At 34.7% G+C, this 25,207-nt stretch overlaps 4 protein-coding genes and 3 non-coding genes across 7 annotated transcripts in view; 5 read left to right on the top strand and 2 right to left on the bottom strand.

Moving 5' to 3' along the window:
- LOC135665136 (DNA-directed RNA polymerase subunit beta) overlaps positions 1–8,457 on the top strand; it is a 9,455-nt gene extending 998 nt beyond the window's left edge. The window contains exon 1 of the mRNA XM_065177135.1: positions 1–8,457. This exon is cut by the window's left edge and continues 998 nt beyond it. Coding sequence (XP_065033207.1) covers positions 5,128–8,352 — 3,225 coding nt within the window. The 5' untranslated portion in view covers positions 1–5,127 and the 3' untranslated portion in view covers positions 8,353–8,457.
- On the bottom strand, positions 4,203–4,273 carry TRNAC-GCA (transfer RNA cysteine (anticodon GCA)). Its single transcript has one exon. It is a non-coding gene; the product is annotated as a tRNA-Cys (tRNA).
- Positions 8,207–15,709, top strand: LOC135665137 (DNA-directed RNA polymerase subunit beta'). The gene is made up of 2 exons (XM_065177136.1): positions 8,207–8,810; positions 9,524–15,709. Exons 1-2 carry the CDS (start codon positions 8,358–8,360, stop codon positions 11,150–11,152), a joined length of 2,082 nt encoding a protein of 693 aa, XP_065033208.1. The 5' UTR covers positions 8,207–8,357; the 3' UTR covers positions 11,153–15,709.
- A 334-nt stretch (positions 15,710–16,043) lies between these two features.
- LOC135665140 (ATP synthase subunit a, chloroplastic) lies at positions 16,044–20,619 on the top strand. Its single transcript, XM_065177139.1, has one exon. It carries the CDS (start codon positions 16,712–16,714, stop codon positions 17,453–17,455), a length of 744 nt encoding a protein of 247 aa, XP_065033211.1. The 5' UTR covers positions 16,044–16,711; the 3' UTR covers positions 17,456–20,619.
- On the top strand, positions 18,141–23,695 carry LOC135665138 (ATP synthase subunit alpha, chloroplastic). The gene is made up of 2 exons (XM_065177137.1): positions 18,141–19,613; positions 20,497–23,695. The coding sequence occupies exon 2, from the start codon at positions 20,979–20,981 to the stop codon at positions 22,500–22,502; it is 1,524 nt and encodes a 507-aa protein (XP_065033209.1). The 5' UTR covers positions 18,141–19,613; positions 20,497–20,978; the 3' UTR covers positions 22,503–23,695.
- TRNAR-UCU (transfer RNA arginine (anticodon UCU)) lies at positions 22,655–22,726 on the bottom strand. The gene has a single exon. It is a non-coding gene; the product is annotated as a tRNA-Arg (tRNA).
- Positions 23,696–24,854: 1,159 nt separating the features above from the next.
- On the top strand, positions 24,855–24,942 carry TRNAS-GCU (transfer RNA serine (anticodon GCU)). Its single transcript has one exon. It is a non-coding gene; the product is annotated as a tRNA-Ser (tRNA).
- The last annotated feature ends 265 nt before the right edge of the window (positions 24,943–25,207 follow it).

Genomic DNA, 25,207 nt, shown 5'->3' with positions numbered 1-25,207 from the left:
AATGGGGACGGACTGTAAATTCGTTGGCGATATGTCTACGCTGGTTCAAATCCAGCTCGGCCCAAAAATTCGCCGCTCCATGAATATGATATAACCAATGATATAACCAATTTGTCCCCCAGAAACAAAAATACCTGATCCGTAAAAGAGAAAGAGTCCATTTTTGTTTCTCTATCCATGTTTTTCTCATTCGTTCTGATCTTTTCTTTCTAACGATCTAGATTCATAATACTTAATCAAAGCAAAGATTATGAAAGGAAAAATCGTTTTTTCTCAATGAAAGGTTGATTATCTATTTTTGGCAATAAAATAAAATAAACACAGGTTACTAGTAATCCGTGTCACTTTCACTATAGTCCATATCTATGTGTTCTATGTGTATATGATATCAGTTAGTATATCATTCGTGTCTCTGTTACAACGCGACGAAGAAAATGTTTTTCTGAAACCATTAAGAATATGTATACCATACACCTCGCTGGGATTGTAGTTCAATTGGTCAGAGCACCGCCCTGTCAAGGCGGAAGCTGCGGGTTCGAGCCCCGTCAGTCCCGAACTAGGATCCGACCGATGAATGGAGAAATGAATTTATCTATTTTCCGTGAAAAAGGAGACAGGGGGCAAGATCTAATCCCCAGTGGAGATCCTTATTTCTTTTGTTTTTCATTTCGCATTTATCATCAGACAAATACAGGAATTTCCATTTCTTCCACTAGTGCCGAGTGATAAGGGAGAGACATAACATATATAGATTCGTACAATCGGTGGTATTCCTATATTTAGTATTTTAAGAGATACTCGTCTGACTTTCTTTTTCGATTTTCTTGATAAATGAAATAGAATAGAGTGCTCCTATTTTTACCGAGAGTACATACGCAAATTGTATTCGTTTATTGTACAATACATAATGAACTTAACATAATTACCTCGACAGAGTACTTGTCAGGTTAAACGACAACCCTTTTTAGCTTCGACTTTGTTTGTGTATCCTCAATGACTAATTGGAAACAATCTATCTCATTCTCATTTAAATTGCACACTGAATTTTTGATGTATGCCTTCCAGTCCCAATCGAAGAAAGAGATACTAATCAAATAAAAGAAAAGACCAAGCAACGTTCCTTTTTATTAAATTTGTTGGAATTATATTAGATCTTTTATACTTAACCCGTCCTTTTTCCATCTCACTTCTACTCTTTGGATCTGTGTGTGATTCATAGAATACCAGTCATATAATACCTCATAATTGTATGTACATAATTGTATGTATAAGTATAACGAAGGAGGAGTATATAAGGAAGACGGTAGGGTTATTTATAGAAAAGAAAAAGTGGAAAAGGATGAAAATTCAATGGGATTCTTTATTGGATCAGGAATCCCATTTCAGATTTAGTATGGATAAAGGATCTTCCTATGTTATACTATTCAATTCTCGACGATGAATCGATTTGATAGATCAGATATTGTTATTCATAATATTGATCCGATTCAGTATCATCAGGATGCAATTCATCCCATTGAATTTACAGGAATCAAATTTCTCATCTCTATGGGATTAGATCCCGAGTTATTGCGAAGTAAAAAAACAATGAGATTATGGAAGTAAATATTCTCGCATTTATTGCTACTGCACTGTTCATTCTAGTTCCTACTGCCTTTTTACTTATCATCTACGTAAAAACAGTCAGTCAAAATGATTAATTTGACTGAAACTTGATTTATTAGTTCTTATCAATGATTGAATAAATGAAAGAAACGGATTCAAACTCCAAGTCTTAAATGAAATGATCTGTCTGGAATCATAAGTATCTGAGATAATAAGTATCTGAGATAGTAGTATCTGAGCCGAGATAGTATGGTATAGTATTTATTATCCTATTAATGATTTTCATAGAAAGTTGTACTGTATACAGATATAGGCTTTTATATAGAGAAAGCCTATATCTAGGTCAATATACAATATGTATGTACATAGATTAGATGTATATCTAAATAGTACATCAAAATAACAGTCCAATTCTATTATTTTTTTGGCTACATTTACTTGTGTGGATTTCGATCAATTCAAAATAATTGAAGACCAACTCTTCTAATTCCTGGCTTTCTTAGAATTTATATATATATAGGTATAGGTCCCGAGATCTATCAAAGGAATCAATGGAGCAAGACAAAAAGAGTATGGGCATATTCTACTATAAATTAAATAAAAAAAAAGATAAAAGAAAACGAAACCAAAGAAAAGAATCTTTTTCTTTTTTTAGATTTCCCATCTCAAGAAGTCATTGCTTGATCTATTAACAGATGATCTGCGGAGTTCTATTCCATGATAACTTCTTCAGATTTGAAAAAGAAGTAGATTAATAGAGTAGACCTTCCCAATTTTTTATGCTTAAACATGACATGAGATGAGTCAAAAAAAGCATAAAAAAATCTCTAGGAGTCTAAAAAAAAGGTGAAATGCGCGATATGTGGATCGCTCAACGGAAGAAAGATCTAATCTTATTATGTGTAGAACCTCTTTGGACAACAACTAGTCATTTCCAATAGAAAGTATGTATTGTCGTAATCTAATATAATTAGAATAGCGGAACGGCTTTCTCTTCTCTTAGAACAGTAAAAGTAAAGAAAGAGGGAAACAAATAAAGAAAAAAAGAAAAAACCAATTTCAGATTTTTTCTTTTTGTAATATCCATAATTCTGGTAAGAGCTGGTTTATCAAAATAGAATATTTAGGAAGAATTCGGTTGGAAAAAATTTCCTATCATGCGTAGATTTAGGTTTCGAAATACAACTATAGTAATCATTCATTCTTTGATCGAATGGTTATTATTCATTATTGTATTTTCTTATTCATTACTGTATTTCAGTATAATTTTGAAACAGAGACATTCTTTTTTTAAAGCTTTGCAAAACGATCAATTAAACAATTGATAGAATTCAATTACTCAATCGATTACTCGATTAGTAGTACCCCTAGAGTCCACTCCTTCCCCATACTACGAGTGAGAGGGAAAATGTAAAGACTACCATTAAAGCAGCCCAAGCGAGACTTACTATATCCATATAAATTATGTCTCCTATCTCTATGAAGGAATTATTCCATTATTGATCAATAATCATAGTGGAATCAATGGCGCAGAGTCAAAATGGAATTCTGACTTAACTTAAGGCTATTGATGAACCAATCCAATGAATCTACTCGTAACAAGATTATAAGATTTCTGGTAGAATCGGGAAGCATTAAGCATAAATACAATACACACACCTTTTCTCGGAAAATGAAATAACAAAGGAATACTCCTATCCCAATGGAACATGTAGGAGTACTAAGACCTATTGTTTGTTACCCTTTTTCATAAGCAAAAGACATCAAAATATACCATCAAGATAGATAACTATCTATCAGATACCTCTATTTCCTATTTGATCTAAGCCTTACTGTTTTTTTTGTGAAAGAATGGGGAGACACCATCACCAGTATTACATACATTCTTTCTTTTTTTCGTAATCCCCCTATCTTACACGGGCAAAGAAATTCCTACACGGGCAAAGAAATTTTTTTGTTTCTTCAACTTTTACTTTTACTCTTTACTCAATAAGAGCCGACCAACTATCCTGATTGAATGTTTGAGTACTCAGAGACTCTCGTGAGTCTGGATACAAAGTATCTTCAGTCCTTTCCACAACTTCTAAATTGATTTCCCATCAGCCTATCCAATCGAATTCCAGACAGAGTCAGTAGACACAACGGTGGTAGTGTAAAATAATTAGGAATTCTTGATAGTCTTTCGTACAATCTCTTCTTCAATCCTAGTAGCAAAAATGGAGTGTCCTTTAGGAACCTTTGGATACCAAGATTTCCGACCTCTTACTTTCGTAGTTTTGAATCCCAGAATTTACTTTCACTATTTATTTATTCTACTTATAAAATAAATGTCCGAACCAATCATAATCATATTAAAATCATAATCATATTAATAAGTAAGGCTTACTTCATCCCTATTTGTACCGGTTTGGGCCACACCCAAAGCCCGGATTTTTAGAAAAAAATTGACTTTCTTTAAAAAAATTGACTTTCTTTATAGAACTACAGATTCTAAAAATAAAGTATCGATAGGCTTATCCTTTTGCCTCTCCTTCTCCGGGGACAGAATTCGTCGAGTTAAATCAGCAGAATAAGAAATCCCAAGTTTTTTGTTGATCAGGCGACACCCAGATTTGAACTGGGGATAAAGGATTTGCAGTCCCCCGCCTTACCACTTGGCCATGTCGCCAAACCAAATTCGATCCAAATAAGATAAAAAATAGATTTCTGGTCAAAGACTGAAAAATTCAGGGCAAATTGGAACCATTAACTATTTGTTTTGTTGTTTTGAATTAGCGAAAGGTTCTTCAATTTGTATCTCAAATTGTTGCGTTTCCTTAATGGCATAACAAAATCAAATTGATTTATGACTAATTCAGTATCAATTATTTTCAATAATCAATCTTTTTCAATTTCAATTATAACAATATAAATTATAACAATATATATGTGTATATGTAAACCTCAAAACAGAAATTGTTACACAGATACCGCTCTTATGTACATATCCCATATCCCTATAGAGAATCGTCGTGCCTTCTTTTTTCATTTTCTATATGCAATAGAAAAAATAGGAATTATGATATAGTGCGACCTGACTTCTGTTGCCACAAGTGAAATTACGATAAAAGATGTGATATGCGGACAGGTAGATAGCTATATTGGCATGCACTTAATAAATATTACTCCTATTACGCAATTCAATCATATTCTATATATTCTACTAGCAAAAAAATAATTCGAAATTTTTTTTGAACATGAAATGAAACTCAAATAAAATTAAGTATGCTAAAAAGGGAAACTCTATATTGTTCCTGTTGTACCTGTCGCAAATTCGAACTTGCGTCGAAAATGCTCTTCATTCCTCTGTCTCATTTCCGTTCATACGTATGAAATACATATATGGTATATGGAGTTGGCTAAAATTTCATGTGATTCAGTAAACAGAATATACATTCCATCATTGCTAGATCGATCCGTATGGTTCGATAAATAGTGAGCTAATAATGGGATTTTTCAATAAACAGGAAACTTAAGATTAAGATGCTCCGGAATGATGGAAATGAGGGAATGTCCACAATACCTGGATTTAGTCAGATCCAATTTGAGGGATTTTGTAGGTTCATTAATGAGGGCTTGACGGAAGAATTTCATAAGTTTCCAAAAATTGAAGATACAGATCAAGAAATTGAATTTAAATTATTTGTGGAAAGATATCAATTGGTAGAACCCTTGATAAACGAAAGAGATGCTGTGTATGAATCACTCACATATTCTTCTGAATTATATGTACCCGCGGGATTAATTTGGAAAACCGGTAGAGATATGCAAGAACAAACCGTTTTTATTGGAAACATTCCCCTAATGAATTCCCTGGGAACCTTTATAGTAAATGGAATATACAGAATTGTGATCAATCAAATATTGCAAAGTCCTGGTATTTACTACCGTTCAGAATTGGACCATAACGGAATTTCTGTCTATACCAGCACAATAATATCAGATTGGGGAGGAAGATCGGAATTAGAAATTGATAGAAAAGCAAGGATATGGGCCCGTGTAAGTAGGAAACAAAAAATATCTATTCTAATTCTATCATCAGCTATGGGTTCGAATCTAAGAGAAATTCTAGATAATGTTTGTTACCCTGAAATTTTCTTGTCTTTCCCGAATGATAAGGAGAAAAAAAAGATTGGGTCAAAAGAAAATGCTATTTTGGAATTTTATCAACAATTTGCTTGTGTAGGCGGGGATCCGGTATTTTCTGAGTCTTTATGTAAAGAATTACAAAAGAAATTTTTTCAACAAAGATGTGAATTAGGAAGGATTGGTCGACGAAATATGAACCGGAGACTGAATCTTGATATACCTCAGAACAATACATTTTTATTACCACGAGATGTATTGGCTGCTGCGGATCATTTGATCGGAATTAAATTTGGAATGGGTACACTTGACGATATGAATCACTTGAAAAATAAACGGATTCGTTCTATAGCGGATCTGTTACAGGATCAATTCGGACTGGCTCTTGTTCGTTTAGAAAATGCGGTTCGAGGAACTATATGTGGAGCAATTCGGCATAAATTGATACCGACTCCTCAAAATTTGGTAACTTCAACTTCATTAACAACCACTTATGAATCGTTTTTTGGCCTACATCCTTTATCTCAAGTTTTGGATCGAACTAATCCATTGACACAAATCGTTCATGGGCGAAAATTGAGTTATTTGGGTCCTGGAGGATTGACGGGGCGAACTGCTAGTTTTCGGATACGAGATATTCATCCTAGCCACTATGGACGTATTTGTCCAATTGACACGTCCGAAGGAATCAATGTTGGACTTATTGGATCCTTAGCCATTCATGTGAGGATTGGCCATTGGGGATCTATAGAGAGTCCATTTTATGAAATATCTGAAAGATCAAAAGAGGCACAGATAGTTTATTTATCACCAAATAGAGATGAATATTATATGGTAGCAGCGGGAAATTCTTTGGCCTTGAATCGGGGTATTCAGGAAGAACAGGTTGTTCCAGCCCGATACCGTCAAGAGTTCCTGACTATTGCATGGGAACAGATTCATCTTAGAAGTATTTTTCCCTTCCAATATTTTTCTATTGGAGCTTCCCTCATTCCTTTTATCGAGCATAATGATGCGAATCGGGCTTTAATGAGTTCTAATATGCAGCGCCAAGCAGTTCCGCTTTCTCAGTCCGAGAGGTGCATTGTTGGAACTGGACTGGAACGCCAAACGGCTCTGGATTCGGGGGTTTCCGCTATAGCCGAACACGAGGGAAAGATCATTTATACTGACCCTCACAAGATCATTTTATCAAGTAATGGGGACACTACTATAAGTATAAGTATTCCATTAGTTATCTATCAACGTTCCAACAAAAATACTTGTATGCATCAAAAACCTCAGGTTCCGCGGGGTAAATGCATTAAAAAAGGACAAATTTTAGCGGACGGTGCGGCTACAGTTGGGGGGGAACTTGCTTTAGGAAAAAACGTATTAGTAGCTTATATGCCATGGGAGGGTTACAATTCTGAAGACGCAGTACTAATTAGCGAACGTCTGGTATATGAAGATATTTATACTTCTTTTCACATCCGGAAATATGAAATTCAGACTCATGTGACAAGCCAAGGACCTGAAAGAATCACTAAGGAAATACCACATCTAGAGGCTCATTTACTCCGCAATTTAGACAGAAATGGAGTTGTGATGCTGGGATCTTGGGTAGAAACAGGTGATATTTTAGTAGGTAAATTAACACCTCAGACAGCAAACGAATCGTCGTATGCTCCAGAGGATAGATTATTACGAGCCATACTTGGAATTCAGGTATCCACTGCAAAAGAAACTTCTCTAAAACTACCTATAGGCGGAAGAGGTCGCGTTATTGATGTGAGATGGATCCGGAAAAAGGGGGGTTCCTGTTATAATTCAGAAATGATTCGTGTATATATTTCACAGAAACGTGAAATCAAAGTAGGTGATAAAGTAGCTGGAAGACATGGGAATAAGGGTATCATTTCAAAAATTTTGCCTAGACAAGATATGCCCTATTTGCAAGATGGAACACCTGTTGATATGGTCTTCAACCCATTAGGAGTACCATCACGAATGAATGTGGGACAGATATTTGAATGCTCGCTCGGGTTAGCGGGGGATCTGCTAAAGAGACATTATAGAATAGCACCTTTTGATGAGAGATATGAGCAAGAGGCTTCGAGAAAACTAGTGTTTTCCGAATTATATGAAGCCAGTAAGCAAACAAAAAATCCATGGGTATTTGAACCCGAATATCCGGGAAAAAGCAGAATATTTGATGGAAGAACAGGAAATCCTTTTGAACAACCTGTTCTAATAGGAAAGTCCTATATTTTAAAATTAATTCATCAAGTTGATGATAAAATCCATGGACGTTCTAGTGGACATTACGCACTTGTTACACAACAACCCCTTAGAGGAAGGGCGAAGCAAGGGGGACAACGAGTAGGGGAAATGGAAGTTTGGGCTCTAGAGGGATTTGGTGTTGCTCATATTTTACAAGAGATGCTTACTTATAAATCTGATCATATTAGAGCTCGTCAAGAAGTACTTGGTGCTACGATCATTGGAGGAAGAGTATCTAACCCAGAAGATGCTCCAGAATCTTTTCGATTGCTCGTTCGAGAACTACGATCTTTAGCTCTAGAACTGAATCATTTCCTTGTATCTGAGAAGAACTTCCAGATTAATAGGAAGGAAGCTTGATCTGAATGAATCAGAATTTCTATTCTATGATTGACCGGTATAAACATCAACAACTTCGAATTGGACTAGTTTCTCCTCAACAAATAAAGGCTTGGGCCAACAAAATTTTACCTAATGGAGAGATAGTTGGAGAGGTGACAAAGCCCTATACGTTTCATTATAAGACCAATAAACCAGAAAAAGATGGATTGTTTTGTGAAAGAATCTCTGGGCCCATAAAAAGTGGAATTTGTGCTTGTGGAAATTATCGAGTGATTGGAGCTGAAAAAGAAGACCCGAAATTTTGTGAACAATGCGGGGTGGAATTTGTTGATTCTCGGATACGAAGATATCAAATGGGATACATCAAACTCGCATGTCCAGTGACTCATGTGTGGTATTTGAAACGTCTTCCTAGTTATATCGCGAATCTTTTAGATAAACCCCTTAAGGAATTAGAAGGCCTAGTATACTGCGATGTGTGATTTGATCAAAATTTTCGTTTTACAGATTCGGACTGAGAAACTGTCATCCCATTCAATCCGATTGGGGTGCCCCCGGCTCTGACATGTGTTTTGGGAGAAGTAAAAGTAACACGAAACTCAGAATTATAGGTGTATTCAATACTTCCAAATGCAAGGGGAATTGATCCATGGTCGATTCCGTATAAATAGGAATTGCTAGTTATACCTCGTGAAAAAACACTTTTTTGTGGAATCAGCTATTCCATTTCTTTATAGAGAGATTCCGTTTAAGCAAGCAAATATAGTATGGTTACAGAAGTCTATCTATCGCATATATGCTTCAAGGGGCATCATGGGATAACCATCGAGGTGAGTAGGGACCTAAAGGATCGAATAGAACGATATATAGACAAGTAAATCCCTTACGAGTCCCAAAGTATTCTTTTAAGGGGATTCATCATTTGACGGGAAGTAGACTACTCAAAAATCCTACATTTTTATTTTGTCATAAGTAATTCGGAAAATGAAAGTAAAAAAAGAAGAATGAATCGTTGGTCCTTAGTGGGAACTTGAGTAAGGAGTAGTTCTTTGTTTGTAGGGTTTTTCGAACAAACTTTTTAAATAAGAAAGAATCCCCTTTTTGAGGTAACTACTTGAGCCGGATGAAAGGAAACCTTCACGTCCGATTTTAAAAGGGGGAATCCAATCCTACAGGAACCTATCTCGATTTTTCTTTTGCTAGGCCCATAGCGAAAAAACCTACTTTCTTACGATTACGAGGTTTATTCGAATATGAAATCCAATCTCGGAAATACAGCATACCACTTTTTTTTACTACCCAAGGCTTCGAGACATTTCGAAATCGAGAAATCTCTACAGGAGCAGGTGCTATCAGAGAACAATTAGCCGATTCAGATTTGCGAATTATTACGGGTAATTCATTAGTAGAATGGAAGGAATTAGGGGAGGAGGGGTCCACTGGAAATGAATGGGAAGATAGAAAAATTAGAAGAAGAAAGGATTTTTTGGTTAGACGCATGGAATTAGCTAAACATTTTATTCGAACAAATGTAGAACCAGAATGGATGGTTTTGTGCTTATTACCAGTTCTTCCTCCCGAGTTGAGACCAATCATTCAGATAGATGGGGGTAAACTAATGAGTTCGGATATTAATGAACTCTATAGACGAGTTATCTATCGGAATAATACTCTTACCGATCTATTAGCAACAAGTAGATCTACGCCAGGGGAATTAGTAATGTGTCAGGAGAAATTGGTACAAGAGGCCGTGGATACACTTCTTGATAATGGGATCCGTGGACAACCAATGAGGGATGGTCATAATAAAGTTTACAAGTCATTTTCAGATGTAATTGAAGGCAAAGAGGGAAGATTTCGTGAGACTCTGCTTGGTAAACGTGTCGATTATTCGGGACGTTCCGTCATTGTCGTGGGTCCTTCGCTTTCATTACATCAGTGTGGATTACCTCGAGAAATAGCAATAGAGCTTTTCCAAACATTTGTAATTCGTGGTCTAATCAGACAACATGTTGCTTCTAACATAGGAATTGCTAAAAGTAAAATTCGGGAAAAAGAACCCATTGTATGGGAAATACTTCAAGAAGTTATGCGGGGGCATCCTGTATTATTGAATAGAGCACCCACCCTGCACAGATTAGGCATACAGGCGTTCCAACCCTTTTTAGTGGAGGGACGCGCTATTTGTTTACATCCATTAGTTTGTAAGGGTTTCAATGCAGACTTTGATGGGGATCAAATGGCTGTTCATGTACCTTTATCTTTGGAAGCTCAAGCGGAGGCTCGTTTACTTATGTTTTCTCATATGAATCTCTTGTCTCCAGCTATTGGGGATCCTATTTCCGTACCAACTCAAGATATGCTTATCGGACTCTATTTATTAACGATCGGGAATCGTCGAGGTATTTGTGCAAATAGGTATAATCCATATAGATATAGTTGCGGAAACTACCAAAATAAAAAGGTTGACAATAAAAAAAATGACTATAGGTATACGGAAAAGAAAGAACCCTATTTTTCTAGTTCCTATGATGCACTTGGAGCTTATCAACAGAAACGAATTAGTTTAGATAGTCCTTTGTGGCTCCGATGGAGACTAGATCAACGTGTCATTGGCTCAAGAGAAGTTCCCATCGAAGTTCAATATGAATCTTTGGGTACTTATCATGAGATTTATGGGCACTATCTAATAGAAGGAAGTGTAACAAAGGAAATCCGTTGTATATACATTCGAACTACTCTTGGTCATATTTCTTTTTATCGGGAAATAGAAGAAGCCATACAGGGGTTTTGTCGAGCCTACTCATACGCTATCTAAACTAAGAAATCAGATTAGGCGATGTTCGTGCCCATGGGAATTCGGGTCTCCCCAATTTCACTGGTATCATAATTTCTGAATTTCTGCGTGAATCAAGATTGAGATTGAGGAAAGGAAGTTTTCGAATCACTAACTCAGGTCCATTGTCGAATCCTACTTAGCAGAATAAATATAAGAGGTACTGTACTTATGGCAGAACGGGCCGATCTGGTCTTTCACAATAAAGTGATAAATGGAACTGTTATGAAACGACTTATTAGCAGGTTAATAGATCATTTCGGAATGGCATATACATCACATATCTTGGATCAAGTAAAGACTTTGGGTTTCCAACAAGCCACTGCTACATCTATTTCATTAGGAATTGATGATCTTTTAACAATCCCTTCTAAGGGATGGTTAGTCCAAGACGCTGAACAACAAAGTTTTATTTTGGATAAACACCATCATTATGGGAATGTACACGCGGTAGAAAAATTACGTCAATCCATTGAGATATGGTATGCTACAAGTGAATATTTGAGACAAGAAATGAATCCTAATTTTCGGATGACTGATCCTTCTAATCCAGTATATCTAATGTCCTTTTCGGGAGCTAGGGGAAATGCATCTCAGATACACCAATTAGTAGGTATGAGAGGATTAATGTCGGATCCCCAAGGACAAATGATTGATTTACCCATTCAAAGCAATTTACGTGAAGGACTTTCTTTGACAGAATATATAATTTCCTGTTATGGAGCCCGCAAAGGAGTTGTAGATACTGCTGTACGAACATCAGATGCTGGATACCTCACACGTAGACTTGTTGAAGTAGTTCAACATATTATTGTACGTAGAACAGATTGTGGCACTATCCGAGGTATTTCCGTGAGTCCTCGAAATGGGATGACGGAAAAAATTTTTGTCCAAACACTAATTGGTCGTGTATTAGCGGACGATATATATCGGTCTACGATGCCTTGCCACTCGAAATCAAGATATTGGGATTGGACTTGTCAATCGATTCATAACCTTTCGAGCACAACCAATATATATTCGAACCCCCTTTACTTGCAGGAGTACATCTTGGATCTGCCAATTATGTTATGGTCGGAGTCCTACTCATGGCGACCTGGTCGAATTGGGAGAAGCTGTAGGTATTATTGCGGGTCAATCAATTGGGGAACCAGGAACTCAACTAACATTAAGAACTTTTCATACCGGTGGAGTATTCACAGGCGGTACTGCCGAGCATGTACGAGCTCCTTCTAATGGAAAAATAAAATTCAATGAGGATTTGGTTCATCCCACACGTACCCGTCATGGGCATCCTGCTTTTCTATGTTCTATAGACTTGTATGTAACTATTGAGAGTCGGGATATTCTACATAATGTAAATATTCCACCAAAAAGTTTTATTTTAGTTCAAAATAATCAATATGTAGAATCAGAACAAGTGATTGCTGAGATTCGTGCTGGAACGTCCACTTTTCATTTTAAAGAGAAGGTACGAAAACATATTTATTCTGAATCAGAGGGAGAAATGCACTGGAGTACCGATGTCCACCATGCACCTGAATATACATATGGTAATGTTCATCTATTATCAAAAACGAGTCATTTATGGATATTAGCGGGAGGTCCGTGCAGATCCAGTATAGTGTCTTTTTCGCTCCACAAGGATCAAGATCAAATGAATGTTTATTCTTTTTCTGTCGAAGAAAGATATATCTCTGACCTATCAATGACTAATGGTCGAATAAGACATAAATTGTTGGATACTTCTGGTAAAAAAGATAAGAAAATTATTGACTATTCAATAAGACCTGATCAAACGATGTCTAATGGTCATTTGAATTTCATATATCCTTCTATTATCCAAGGGAATTCTTATTTCTTGGCGAAAAAGCGAAGAAATAGATTCATCATCCCATTACAATACAATCAAGAACGAGAGAAAGAACTAATACCCTGTTTTGGTATTTCGATCGAAATACCAAAACAGGGTATTTTACGTAGAAATAGTATTCTTGCTTATTTTGATGATCCACGATACAGAAGAAGCAATTCAGGAATTACTAAATATGGAACCGTAGAGGTCAATTCAATCATAAAAAAAGAGGATTTGATTGAGTATCGAGGACCAAAAGAATTTAGTCCGAAATACCAAACGAAAGTAGATCGGTTTTTTTTCATTCTCGAAGAAGTGCATATCTTACCCGGATCTTCGTTGATAATGGTCCGGAACAATAGTATCATTGGAGTAGATACACAACTCGCTTTAAATACAAGAAGTCGAGTAGGCGGATTAGTCCGAGTGGAGAGAAAAAAAAAAAATATTGAACTAAAAATATTTTCCGGAGATATTTATTTTCCTGGAGAGGCAGATAAGATATCCAGGCACAGCGGCATTTTGATACCACCGGAAACAGAAAAAAAAATTTCTAAGGAATCAAAAAAATGGAAAAATTGGATCTATGTCCAACGGATCACACCTACCAAGAAAAAGTATTTTGTTTTGGTTCGACCCGTAGTCACATATGAAATAGCTGATGGCATAAATTTAGCAACACTTTTTCCTCAAGATCTCCTGCGGGAAAAGGATAATGTCCAACTTAGAGTTGTCAATTATATCCTTCATGGAAATGGCAAGTCAATTCGAGGAATTTCTCACACAAGTATTCAATTAGTTCGGACTTGCTTAGTATTGAATTGGGATCAAGAGCAAAAAGGTTCTCCGGAAGAGGTTCACGCTTCCTTTGTTGAGGTAAGAACAAATGATCTGATTCGAGATTTCATAAGAATTGAGTTAGTCAAGTCCACTATTTCGTATACCGGAAAAAGATATGATAGGGCAAGTTCCGGATTGATTTCCGATAATGGATTAGATCGCACAAATATCAATCCTTTTTTTTACAAGGCCAGGATTCAATCACTTACCCAACATCAAGGTACTATTGGTACATTGTTAAATCGAAATAAGGAATGCCAATCTTTGATAATTTTGTCATCATCCAATTGTTTTCGAATTGGCCCATTCAATGGTTCAAAATATAACAATATGACAAAAGAATCGGATCCCATAATCCCAATTAAGGATTTGCTGGGTCCCTTAGGCACTATTGTACCTAAAATAGCAAATTTCTATTCATCTTACCATTTAATAACTTATAATCAGATCTTGTTAAAGAAATATTTGCTACTTGACAATTTTCAACAGACTTTCCAAGTACTTCAAGTACTTAAATACTGTTTAATAGATGAAAATAGGAGGATTTATAACCCCGATCCATGCAGTAACATCATTTTGAATCCATTCCATTTGAATTGGCACTTTCTCCATCACGATTATTGGGAAGAGACATCTAAAAAAATTCGTCTTGGACAATTTTTTTGTGAAAATGTATGTCTATTCAAATACGAACCACACGTAGAAAAATCTGGTCAGATCATAATTGTTCATGTTGACTCCTTAGTTATAAGATCGGCTAAGCCCTATTTGGCCACTCCAGGAGCTACTGTTCATGGCCATTATGGAGAAATCTTTTACGAAGGAGATACATTAGTTACATTTATATATGAAAAATCGAGATCTGGTGACATAACGCAAGGTCTTCCAAAAGTGGAACAAATCTTAGAAGTACGTTCTATTGATTCAATATCGATGAACCTCGAAAGGAGAGTTGAAGGTTGGAACGAAGGTATACCAAAAATTCTTGGAATCCCCTGGGGATTCTTGATTCAAGCGGAGCTAACCATAGTTCAAAGTCGTATCTCTTTGGTTAATAAAATCCAAAAGGTTTATCGATCCCAGGGGGTACAGATCCATAATAGACATATAGAGATTATTGTACGTCAAGTAACATCAAAAGTGTTGGTTTCAGAAGATGGAATGTCTAATGTTTTTTCACCTGGGGAATTAATCGGATTGTTGCGAGCGGAACGAGCGGGGCGCGCTTTGGACGAAGCGATCTCTTATCGGGCAATCCTATTGGGAATAACGAGGGCATCTTTGAATACTCAAAGTTTCATATCCGAAGCAAGTTTTCAAGAAACCGCTCGAGTTTTAGCAAAAGCTGCTCTACGAGGTCGTATTGATTGGTTGAAAGGCCTGAAAGAGAACGTTGTTCTGGGTGGGATTATACCCGTTGGTACCGGATTCAAAAAATTAGTGCACCGTTCAAGGCAAGACAAGAACATTTATTTGGAAATCAAAAGAAAGAATCTATTCGATTTGGAAATGAGAGATATTTTGTTACACCATAGAGAATTATTTTGTTCTTACGTCCCATTTCCATGAGACATCAGAACAATCGTTTACGCGATTTCATGATTCCTAAGAGCAGATTCTTTTACTTTAACTATCTTTTCACTTTTAACTATCTGTCTTTTAACTTAACTATCTGGTCCGAGTATTGATTTGGTAAAAAAAAAATAAGTAATTAAAAGACATTAATGGTTTGTACCGTGTATCAACGGTTAATTCCCGGTAGAAGGTTCCATCGGAACAATTATTTATTTCAAAGTACCTCGTCTCTTTGTTAAAAAAATAAAAAAGAAAAAACAAAAAGGAAGTGTGGGGAAAAATGACAAGAAGATATTGGAACATCAATTTGGAAGAGATGATGGAGGCCGGAGTTCATTTTGGTCATGGTACTAAGAAATGGAATCCTAGAATGGCCCCTTACATCTCTGCAAAGCGTAAAGGTATTCATATTACAAATCTCACTAGAACGGCTCGTTTTTTATCAGAAGCCTGTGATTTAGTTTTTGATGCAGCAAGTAGGGGAAAAAACTTCTTAATTGTTGGTACCAAAAATAAAGCAGCGGATTCAGTAGCATCAGCTGCAATAAGGGCCCGGTGTCATTATGTTAATAAAAAATGGCTCGGTGGTATGTTAACGAATTGGTCTACTACGGAAACGAGACTTCAAAAGTTCAGGGATTTAAGAGCAGAACAAAAGATGGGGAAACTCAACCGTCTTCCCAAAAGAGATGCCGCAATGTTGAAGAGAAAATTATCTGCCTTGCAAACATATCTCGGCGGTATCAAATATATGACGGGATTGCCTGATATTGTGATCATCGTTGATCAGCAAGAAGAATATATGGCTCTTCGAGAATGTGTAATTTTAGGGATTCCGACGATTTGTTTAATCGATACAAATTGTGACCCCGATCTCGCAGATATTTCGATCCCAGCCAATGATGACGCTATAGCTTCAATCCGATTGGTTCTTAACAAATTAGTATCCGCAATTTGTGAGGGCCGTTGTAGCTATATAAGAAATCGTTGATTATGATTAAGAATAATTAGTTAATTATTTGGGGATTTTATAGATTTATTGGATCGGTTACTATTCTTGAATTAAAAAAAAGAAAAAACAAAATGGAAATGTGGGCATATTGATAATATGTTATGATGTTATGTGATTTCTTGGTATCCTATGTAATTTCTTGATATCCTAAATATACGATTGATGAATACAATTAGTGATTCAAGTTGGTGAGTTGAGAAAGAGATGGTTGAATCAAAATAATTTATTTTTTGAAGTTCAATTTTTGTTAGAGGACCATATGAATGTTATACCATGTTCCATTAAAACACTCAAGGGGTTATACGATATATCGGGTGTAGAAGTAGGCCAACATTTCTATTGGCAAATAGGAGGTTTACAAGTCCATGCCCAAGTACTTATCACTTCTTGGGTAGTAATTGCTATCTTATTAGGTTCGGTGATCCTAGCTGTTCGGAATCCACAAACCATTCCGACCGGCGGTCAGAATTTCTTCGAATATGTCCTTGAATTTATTCGAGACTTGAGCAAAACCCAGATTGGAGAAGAATATGGTCCTTGGGTTCCCTTTATTGGAACTATGTTCCTATTTATTTTTGTTTCTAACTGGTCAGGTGCTCTTTTACCTTGGAAAATTATACAGTTACCTCATGGGGAGTTAGCTGCGCCCACGAATGATATAAATACTACTGTTGCTTTAGCTTTACTCACGTCAGTCGCATATTTTTATGCGGGTCTTAGCAAAAAAGGATTGGGTTATTTTGGGAAATACATTCAACCAACTCCAATACTTTTACCAATTAACATCCTAGAAGATTTCACAAAACCCTTATCTCTTAGTTTTCGACTTTTCGGGAATATATTGGCTGATGAATTAGTAGTTGTCGTTCTTGTTTCTTTAGTCCCTTCAGTAGTTCCTATACCTGTCATGTTTCTTGGATTATTTACAAGTGGTATTCAAGCTCTTATTTTTGCAACGTTAGCTGCGGCTTATATAGGTGAATCCATGGAGGGTCATCATTGACTAGCTTTCAAAATAGTCTTTTTATTATTATTTTTTATTATTATTATTAAGTAAGTTTATCCCAATTCATGCGTGGTTCAAGATAATCCAATTGGTTGGGGAACATAATAACGTATTACTATATGACTTAGAGTTTTAGGAGAAAAGATGGACGGTATTACAGAATTGTAAAAAAAAAAAGAAGGGTTGGGGAGGTTATACTAGATGTATGTAATGTCTATAAGCTCGGACCCCGTCTATGTTTCTAGGAATGATTCTAGAATCCGATTTAATCTAAAAAAAATGCGGGTGGTTTACGTTATGGAAGAAACAAATATATATGTCATATTAGAATGACATTAGATATTCATTAGTTATATAAGGCTATCCCTATCATCCTATATAACATCACTATATTACATAATTACATGCTATTACTTAATTACATGCTATTACTTAATTACATACTATTACTATTTTTATAATCATAACTTCTACTCTGTAATCATAATATAATCCTATACATAATATAAAATATAATCCTATACATAATATAATCCTATAATGATAATATAATATAATAATAATATTAATATAATAATAATATAATAAATATAATAATAAATAATAATAAATAAATAAATAAATATAAGTAAATAAATATAAGTAATAAAATAAGTATTAGTTAACATTAATAATTAGTTTAATAGTTAATATTAATATAAGTATTAATATTCATATGTAAAATATCTAAGTATCAATTAAGTATTAGTTAATATAATCATTTATAATTATATTATCGATAATTATTAGTATTAATTATTACTATATATTGATATTGGTACTACTACATACTTTTATATTACTACATATTGATATATTGATATTGATTTGTATTGGTATTAATTTGATTGATATTGATTGCAGCTCACACTGCATTTAGTCACACTCCATTTAGACGGATTTCAATATCAGTCCTTCTATTTTGTCTGTGATTGTGGATTGAATGAACAAAGAGATGAACTCAAGAATGGTGTAGTAAAGAACGAAGAATTAAATGAAAGAGTGGTTCGAAACAAAGAAATACAATAGTTAGAACTGTATGCATATGGATTTACAAAAACTCCATTATGGGTAAAAACGAGATAGTTGTGACGATTCAGTTCAGTAATTTAGTAATATTATCATTTCAATTCGGAGTTTTTAGTTACTTCGGACCGCTGGATCTTAATGATAAAATGAGTAATAATTCATTGGTTGATTGTATCATTAACCATTTCTTTTTTTTTGTGCGAGGAACTTACCATGAATCCACTGATTTCTGCCGCTTCCGTTATTGCTGCTGGATTGGCCGTGGGGCTTGCTTCTATTGGACCTGGAGTTGGTCAAGGTACTGCTGCAGGCCAAGCTGTAGAAGGTATTGCGAGACAACCAGAAGCAGAGGGTAAAATACGAGGTACTTTATTGCTTAGTCTAGCTTTTATGGAAGCTTTAACAATTTACGGACTGGTCGTGGCGTTAGCGCTTTTATTTGCGAATCCTTTTGTTTAATCCTAGAAATAAATAGAAAAAAGTACCTTACATACTTTTTTCTTATTTTATTAACTTTAACTTGGAATTGCCCTTTGCTTCTTCGAATTATATTTACACTTTACTTATAAATTACTTATTTGTTGAGACAATACGCCAGGAAGGGCTGATTTGAGGATGAGGAATTACCAGATTCGCTTGCTTTCTTCCTTTCTGTCCTTAGCTTAGTACAATAGAAAACTTTTTTACTTTCATTGTTCGAAGCGTTTCAACAAACGAAATAGTTATCAATTGATATGAGATCTAAGACCTAAGTAAAGTATCTTATTGGAAACTTCTTGAAAACTTAAAAAATAATAAATTTCAAACAAATGATTTAATCTATTGCCATTAAATAAAGTGGAAATGAAATTAATAAAAAGAAATCGATCAAAAAAAGGCGAGTGAAGTGATACAAAAAGAACTCTGTTCTTTGTTAGTCCTATCCATAAGAGAGGGGAGCATATGAAAAATGTAATCGATTCTTTCGTTTCCTTGGGTCACTGGCCATCCGCCGGGAGTTTCGGGTTTAATACCGATATTTTAGCAACAAATCCAATAAATCTAAGTGTAGTGCTTGGTGTATTGATTTATTTTGGAAAGGGAGTGTGTGCGAGTTGTGTATTTCAAGAATAGGTTGGATCCATCCAGCTGCACTTTATTTATGGTATTTATAGGAGAAATAGGAAAAAGGTGCACGATCTCGACGAATTACTTCTGAATAAATTAAGAAATCATATGTAAGAACCATAGCATTTCGTGACTTATTGGTAAATCCACTTTGATTCTCTATCAACCAATAATGTGAGACCATTAACATGGTTAAAGCTAAATTGTTTAAAGTCCAGGTAAAACATGGTACTCTTTCTACCACTTCTACCACTACGTTAGTAACGAAATGGTTAAAAAAAAAATAGTTGGTAATTTATTTGATTTGATATAGAACACTCATATCGATAAAAGAATTTGAACCATTTACTAGAAAAATGAGCACTTTGCTTTTTTTATCTAATGCCGAAATGACGACCTATGTATAAAAAAAGAGGAATTTTTGGACTTGAAGAAACAAATAAAAAATATAATAATTATTATTTTCATTTTTTTAAAATGAAAAATGAAATAGAATTCTAAAAATGAAAATGATAAATAAAATACAAAACAAATATAAATAAAATACAAATAAAGAAACAACTTTGCTGACAATTCTAGATTTTTGTCTGGTCTAGTCGGAAGAGTCCTCCTGATATTCTGGTCTTGTATCAGTTTTGACATCTTTGAATACAAACAGAAAAGAGAGGGTAGGCTCATTACATTAAAAAAGATATGGGAATACCCACACCATAAATAAAACATTAAAAAAGATATGGGAATACCCACACCATAAATAAAATAAATAATTGAGCGTGAGAGCCAAATGAATCGAAAGATTCATGTTTGGTTCGGGAAGAGATCATGGAAGTTTTGAAATTAATGATAAGATAATCTACTTTCATTAAATGATTTATTAGATAATCGAAAACAGAGGATTTTGAATACTATTCGAAATTCGGAAGAATTACGTAAAGGGGCCATTGAGCAGCTCGAAAGAGCCCGGGCTCGCTTACGTAAAGTGGAAATGGAAGCAGATGAGTATCGAATGAATGGATACTCTGAAATAGAACGAGAAAAACAAAATTTGATTAATGCCACTAGTAATAGTTTGGAACAATTAGAAAATTACAAAAATGAAACCCTTCAGTTTGAACAACAAAGAGCGATTAATCAGGTCCGACAACGAGTTTTCCAACAAGCCTTACAAGGAGCTCTAGGAACTCTGAATAGTTGCTTGAATAGCGAGTTACATTTCCGTACGATCCGTGCTAATATTGGCATTCTCGGGGCCATGCAAGAAATAACTGATTAGCCCTTCTTTTTTTAGTTATAGTTTAGGCATTATTTTTATCTTTTCCTTCCTAAAAAGAATAAAGAAACACTAATGGTAACCCTTCGAGCCGACGAAATTAGTAATATTATTCGTGAGCGTATTGAACAATATAGTAGAGAAATAAAGATTGTGAATACCGGTACCGTACTTCAAGTAGGCGACGGAATTGCTCGTGTTCATGGTCTTGATGAAGTAATGGCAGGTGAATTAGTAGAGTTTCAAGAGGGTACAATAGGCATTGCTCTGAATTTGGAATCAAATAATGTTGGCGTTGTATTAATGGGTGATGGTTTGATGATACAAGAGGGAAGTTCCGTAAAAGCAACAGGACGAATTGCTCAGATACCTGTGAGTGAGGGTTATTTGGGTCGTGTTATAAATGCTCTGGCTAAACCTATTGATGGGAGAGGTGAAATTTCAGCTTCTGAATCTCGGTTAATTGAATCTCCTGCCCCAGGTATTATTTCTAGACGTTCTGTATATGAGCCTCTTCAAACGGGGCTTATTGCCATTGATTCGATGATCCCTATAGGACGCGGTCAGCGAGAATTAATTATTGGGGACAGACAGACCGGCAAAACAGCCGTAGCCACAGATACGATTCTCAATCAAAAAGGTCAAAATGTAATATGTGTTTATGTAGCTATTGGTCAAAAAGCATCTTCTGTGGCTCAGGTAGTGACTACTTTCCGGGAAAAGGGGGCGATGGAATATACTATTGTGGTAGCCGAAACGGCGGATTCACCTGCTACATTACAATACCTCGCTCCTTATACGGGAGCGGCTCTGGCTGAGTTTTTTATGTATCGTGGACAACATACTTTAATAATTTATGATGATCTCTCCAAACAGGCACAAGCTTATCGCCAAATGTCTCTTCTATTAAGAAGACCTCCCGGTCGTGAAGCTTATCCAGGAGATGTTTTTTATTTGCATTCACGACTTTTGGAAAGAGCCGCTAAATCAAATTCTAGTTTAGGTGAAGGAAGTATGACCGCTTTACCGATAGTTGAGACTCAATCTGGAGACGTTTCAGCTTATATTCCTACTAATGTAATTTCCATTACAGATGGACAAATATTCTTATCTGCCGATCTATTCAATGCTGGAATCCGACCTGCTATTAATGTGGGTATTTCCGTTTCCAGAGTAGGATCCGCAGCTCAAATTAAAGCCATGAAACAAGTAGCCGGCAAATCAAAATTGGAACTAGCGCAATTCACAGAGTTAGAAGCCTTTGCACAATTCGCTTCTGATCTCGATAAAGCTACTCAGAATCAATTGGCAAGAGGTCAACGATTACGCGAGTTGCTTAAACAATCCCAATCAGACCCTCTCGCAGTGGAAGAACAGATAGCTACTATTTATACCGGAGCGAATGGATATCTTGATCCGCTAGAAATTGGACAGGTAAAGAAATTTCTCAGTCAGTTACGTAGCTACTTAAAAAACAATAAACCTAAATTTCAAGAAATTATATCTTCTACCAAGACATTCACCGAGGAAGTAGAATTTCTTTTGAAGGAAGCTATTCAAGAACAGATCGAACTGTTTTTACTTCAGGAACAAACATAAATTTCTTACTTTTATTCTATTCTTGGTATATTCTATTCTTAGTACAAGAGTAATCATTGAGAAATAGTTCTGATTCGAATGATTCAAAAAGGGTTTCTTAGTATAGCCATTTTTAAAAAGTATAGCCATTTTAAAAATAGATGGAAATAAATTGCGTCCAATAGGATTTGAACCTATACCAAAGGTTTAGAAGACCTCTGTCCTATCCATTAGACAATGGACGCTTTTCATTCCTATTTTATTTTTTTGTATTCTTACTTTCTTTTGTTCGGATAAAAAATCAAATTACACGGAAAATATTTTAGGGAATAAAAAAGAATGCATATCTAAATTGATGGTGCATGTATGTATAATACATAATAAGATGTATAATACATAACATAATAAGATGTATAATACATAATAAGAAATATGGAGCGGGTAGCGGGAATCGAACCCGCATCGTTAGCTTGGAAGGCTAGGGGTTATAGTCGACGTTGCTTGATCACTTTTAACGTCTCTAATTCAAAACCGAACGTGAAATTTTGATTTCATTCGGCTCCTTTATGGAAGATTGATGTATTCCTAGAGAAAATTAGATCCATAACATCTATGTCAGCCTTTCTGTCTGAATGTATCCCAAACTACTCGCTTACTAGATGATCCCTCTAGAGGAGAGGGATTATACCAAATCCGTCTAGTCTAGTTACTTCGTTCCCTATTTCCACTCGCAGGATCCCGAGGAAAAGAATTTGGTTTCCACCGAGCTGAAACAATATGCTGATGGTTCTAGTAAACCAAAACCACCCTTTTCTAGCTTGTTTGGCTTCAATTTCCCTTTTACAACACCAAAATTTAAGATCTAGTTACGATTGGAAATAAACTTTTGTATCTTCATCCATAGATCCTTTATTCATACTCATTCGATTGGAAGAATTGATCCAATTCAAAAAAAATTATGTTTCACGACTCCATATACATAATCCAATTTTCTTATTCAATTTCGAAAATAGAATTTCTAATTGGACTTTGGATACAAATCGTGAGAATGTATGTTCTTCCTCAAATATGCTATTGAGAGGTAAAGGATTAAACCCTTTTAAGAAATAAAGTTTTTGATCGGAGTATGCAAAAAACCGAGAGACCCCTTAACTTTTTAAGTTGTTAATAGAACGAATCACACTTTTACCACTAAACTATACCCGCTACATATACATTATTGTATATGAATGGACTATTTGTCGAACAAGGGAGTGAGACGCAATCAAGATAGCATTAAAATTATAACGTTGACACATATTTAGTCCCGCCAGCCAGGGACTTAAAAGGCGAAGAGCACAAAGCTTTTCTAAATAACATATATAAATTTAAAAAACAGTATAAAGTTATACTTATACTTTTCCTTTGCTGGATTGCTGGCATTCTCAGTCTGTCTGAAGGGGTCATTGAAGCTGGACAAAAAAAGAGGTACTGGCCCGGCCAGTACTTAACTAGGACCAGGCCGGGAGAATAAACCTTTCGTACAAAATTAAAGAAGTAAGGTTTTCTTTCTATTGGAGATACCTGTTTCGAATCTTATCTAAATGGAATTCTTGATCAAATTCGTTCTTGACTTACTCTTAACTTACTTAAATGAAACTTAAATTAAATTACGTAAATGTAAATTAACTTAAATATAAATATAATTATATAATTACTTATATAATTACATTACTTAAATTATTAAAATTAACTTAACTTAATATAAATATAATTATATAATTATAATTATATAATTACTTAATTATATAATTACTTATAATATAATATTATTATAATATAATATTATTAATTACTTAATTATATAATTACTTATAATATACAATTACTTATAAAATTACTTATAATATAATATTATAATATTTAATATTATAATATTTAAGAAATTTTTTATTACATAAAAAAAACCTTTAATTTGTTTTTTCTTTACTTTAATTGAAAATAAAATTTCAATTCCTTTAACCTTTAAATTTAGATTAGAATTTATTAATAATTTTAATTTTTAATTATTCACTTTTTATTTTTTTTTTATTTCATCTGTAATGAAATCTATTCTATAATTAGAAATTTTAATAGAATGTTTCATATTTCTAATGATAATGTTATAATTATAATGTTTAATATCTTTCTTAAATTATAATGTTTAATATCTTTCTTAATAAAAAATATTATATTAATGTCTTTCTTAAACTTAATAATTAATATCTTAAAAATTAAAAATTTTTTCTTTTTTATTATTTTCTTTTCTTTTTTTATTTAATTTCAATTTAAATTGAAATAGTTAATTTCAATTTCATTTGAAATTTTATTGAAATTTCAATTTTATTTAAATTGGGAGAGATGGCTGAGTGGACTAAAGCGGCGGATTGCTAATCCGTTGTACGAGTTATTCGTACCGAGGGTTCGAATCCCTCTCTCTCCGCCCGCTCTGATTACTTGATACTTTCGATTTCGAAGGAATTTCGATTCCTTTATTTTTTTATAGGTAAAGTGAATATATGGAATAGATAAAATAATAAGAAAAAATTAGAAAAACAAAGAAAACTCAATTTTTTTTTATTCCTCACGTCCAGGATTACGTCCCGGATCATTAGATAAGAATCCGAAGATGAAGAGAGAAACAAAGAATATCACTACTGTGTAAACAAAGAGTTTGAGAGTAAGCATTACACAATCTCCAAGATAAG

The sequence above is a fragment of the Musa acuminata genome, unplaced genomic scaffold, assembly GCF_036884655.1.
Source record: "Musa acuminata AAA Group cultivar baxijiao unplaced genomic scaffold, Cavendish_Baxijiao_AAA HiC_scaffold_946, whole genome shotgun sequence".
NCBI lineage: Eukaryota > Viridiplantae > Streptophyta > Magnoliopsida > Zingiberales > Musaceae > Musa > Musa acuminata.
The sequence above is the reverse complement of the archived record's forward strand: the minus strand, read 5'-3'. Positions and strand labels throughout refer to the sequence as shown.

Coding starts and splice junctions, on each gene's coding strand:
- LOC135665137 (XM_065177136.1), top strand. CDS start 8,358: ATGAATCAGAATTTCTATTCTATGATTGACCGGTATAAACATCAACAA. Junction 8,811..9,523: donor AAGGCCTAGTATACTGCGAT/GTGTGATTTGAT, acceptor ACCTATCTCGAT/TTTTCTTTTGCTAGGCCCAT.
- LOC135665138 (XM_065177137.1), top strand. CDS start 20,979: ATGGTAACCCTTCGAGCCGACGAAATTAGTAATATTATTCGTGAGCGT.
- LOC135665140 (XM_065177139.1), top strand. CDS start 16,712: ATGAATGTTATACCATGTTCCATTAAAACACTCAAGGGGTTATACGAT.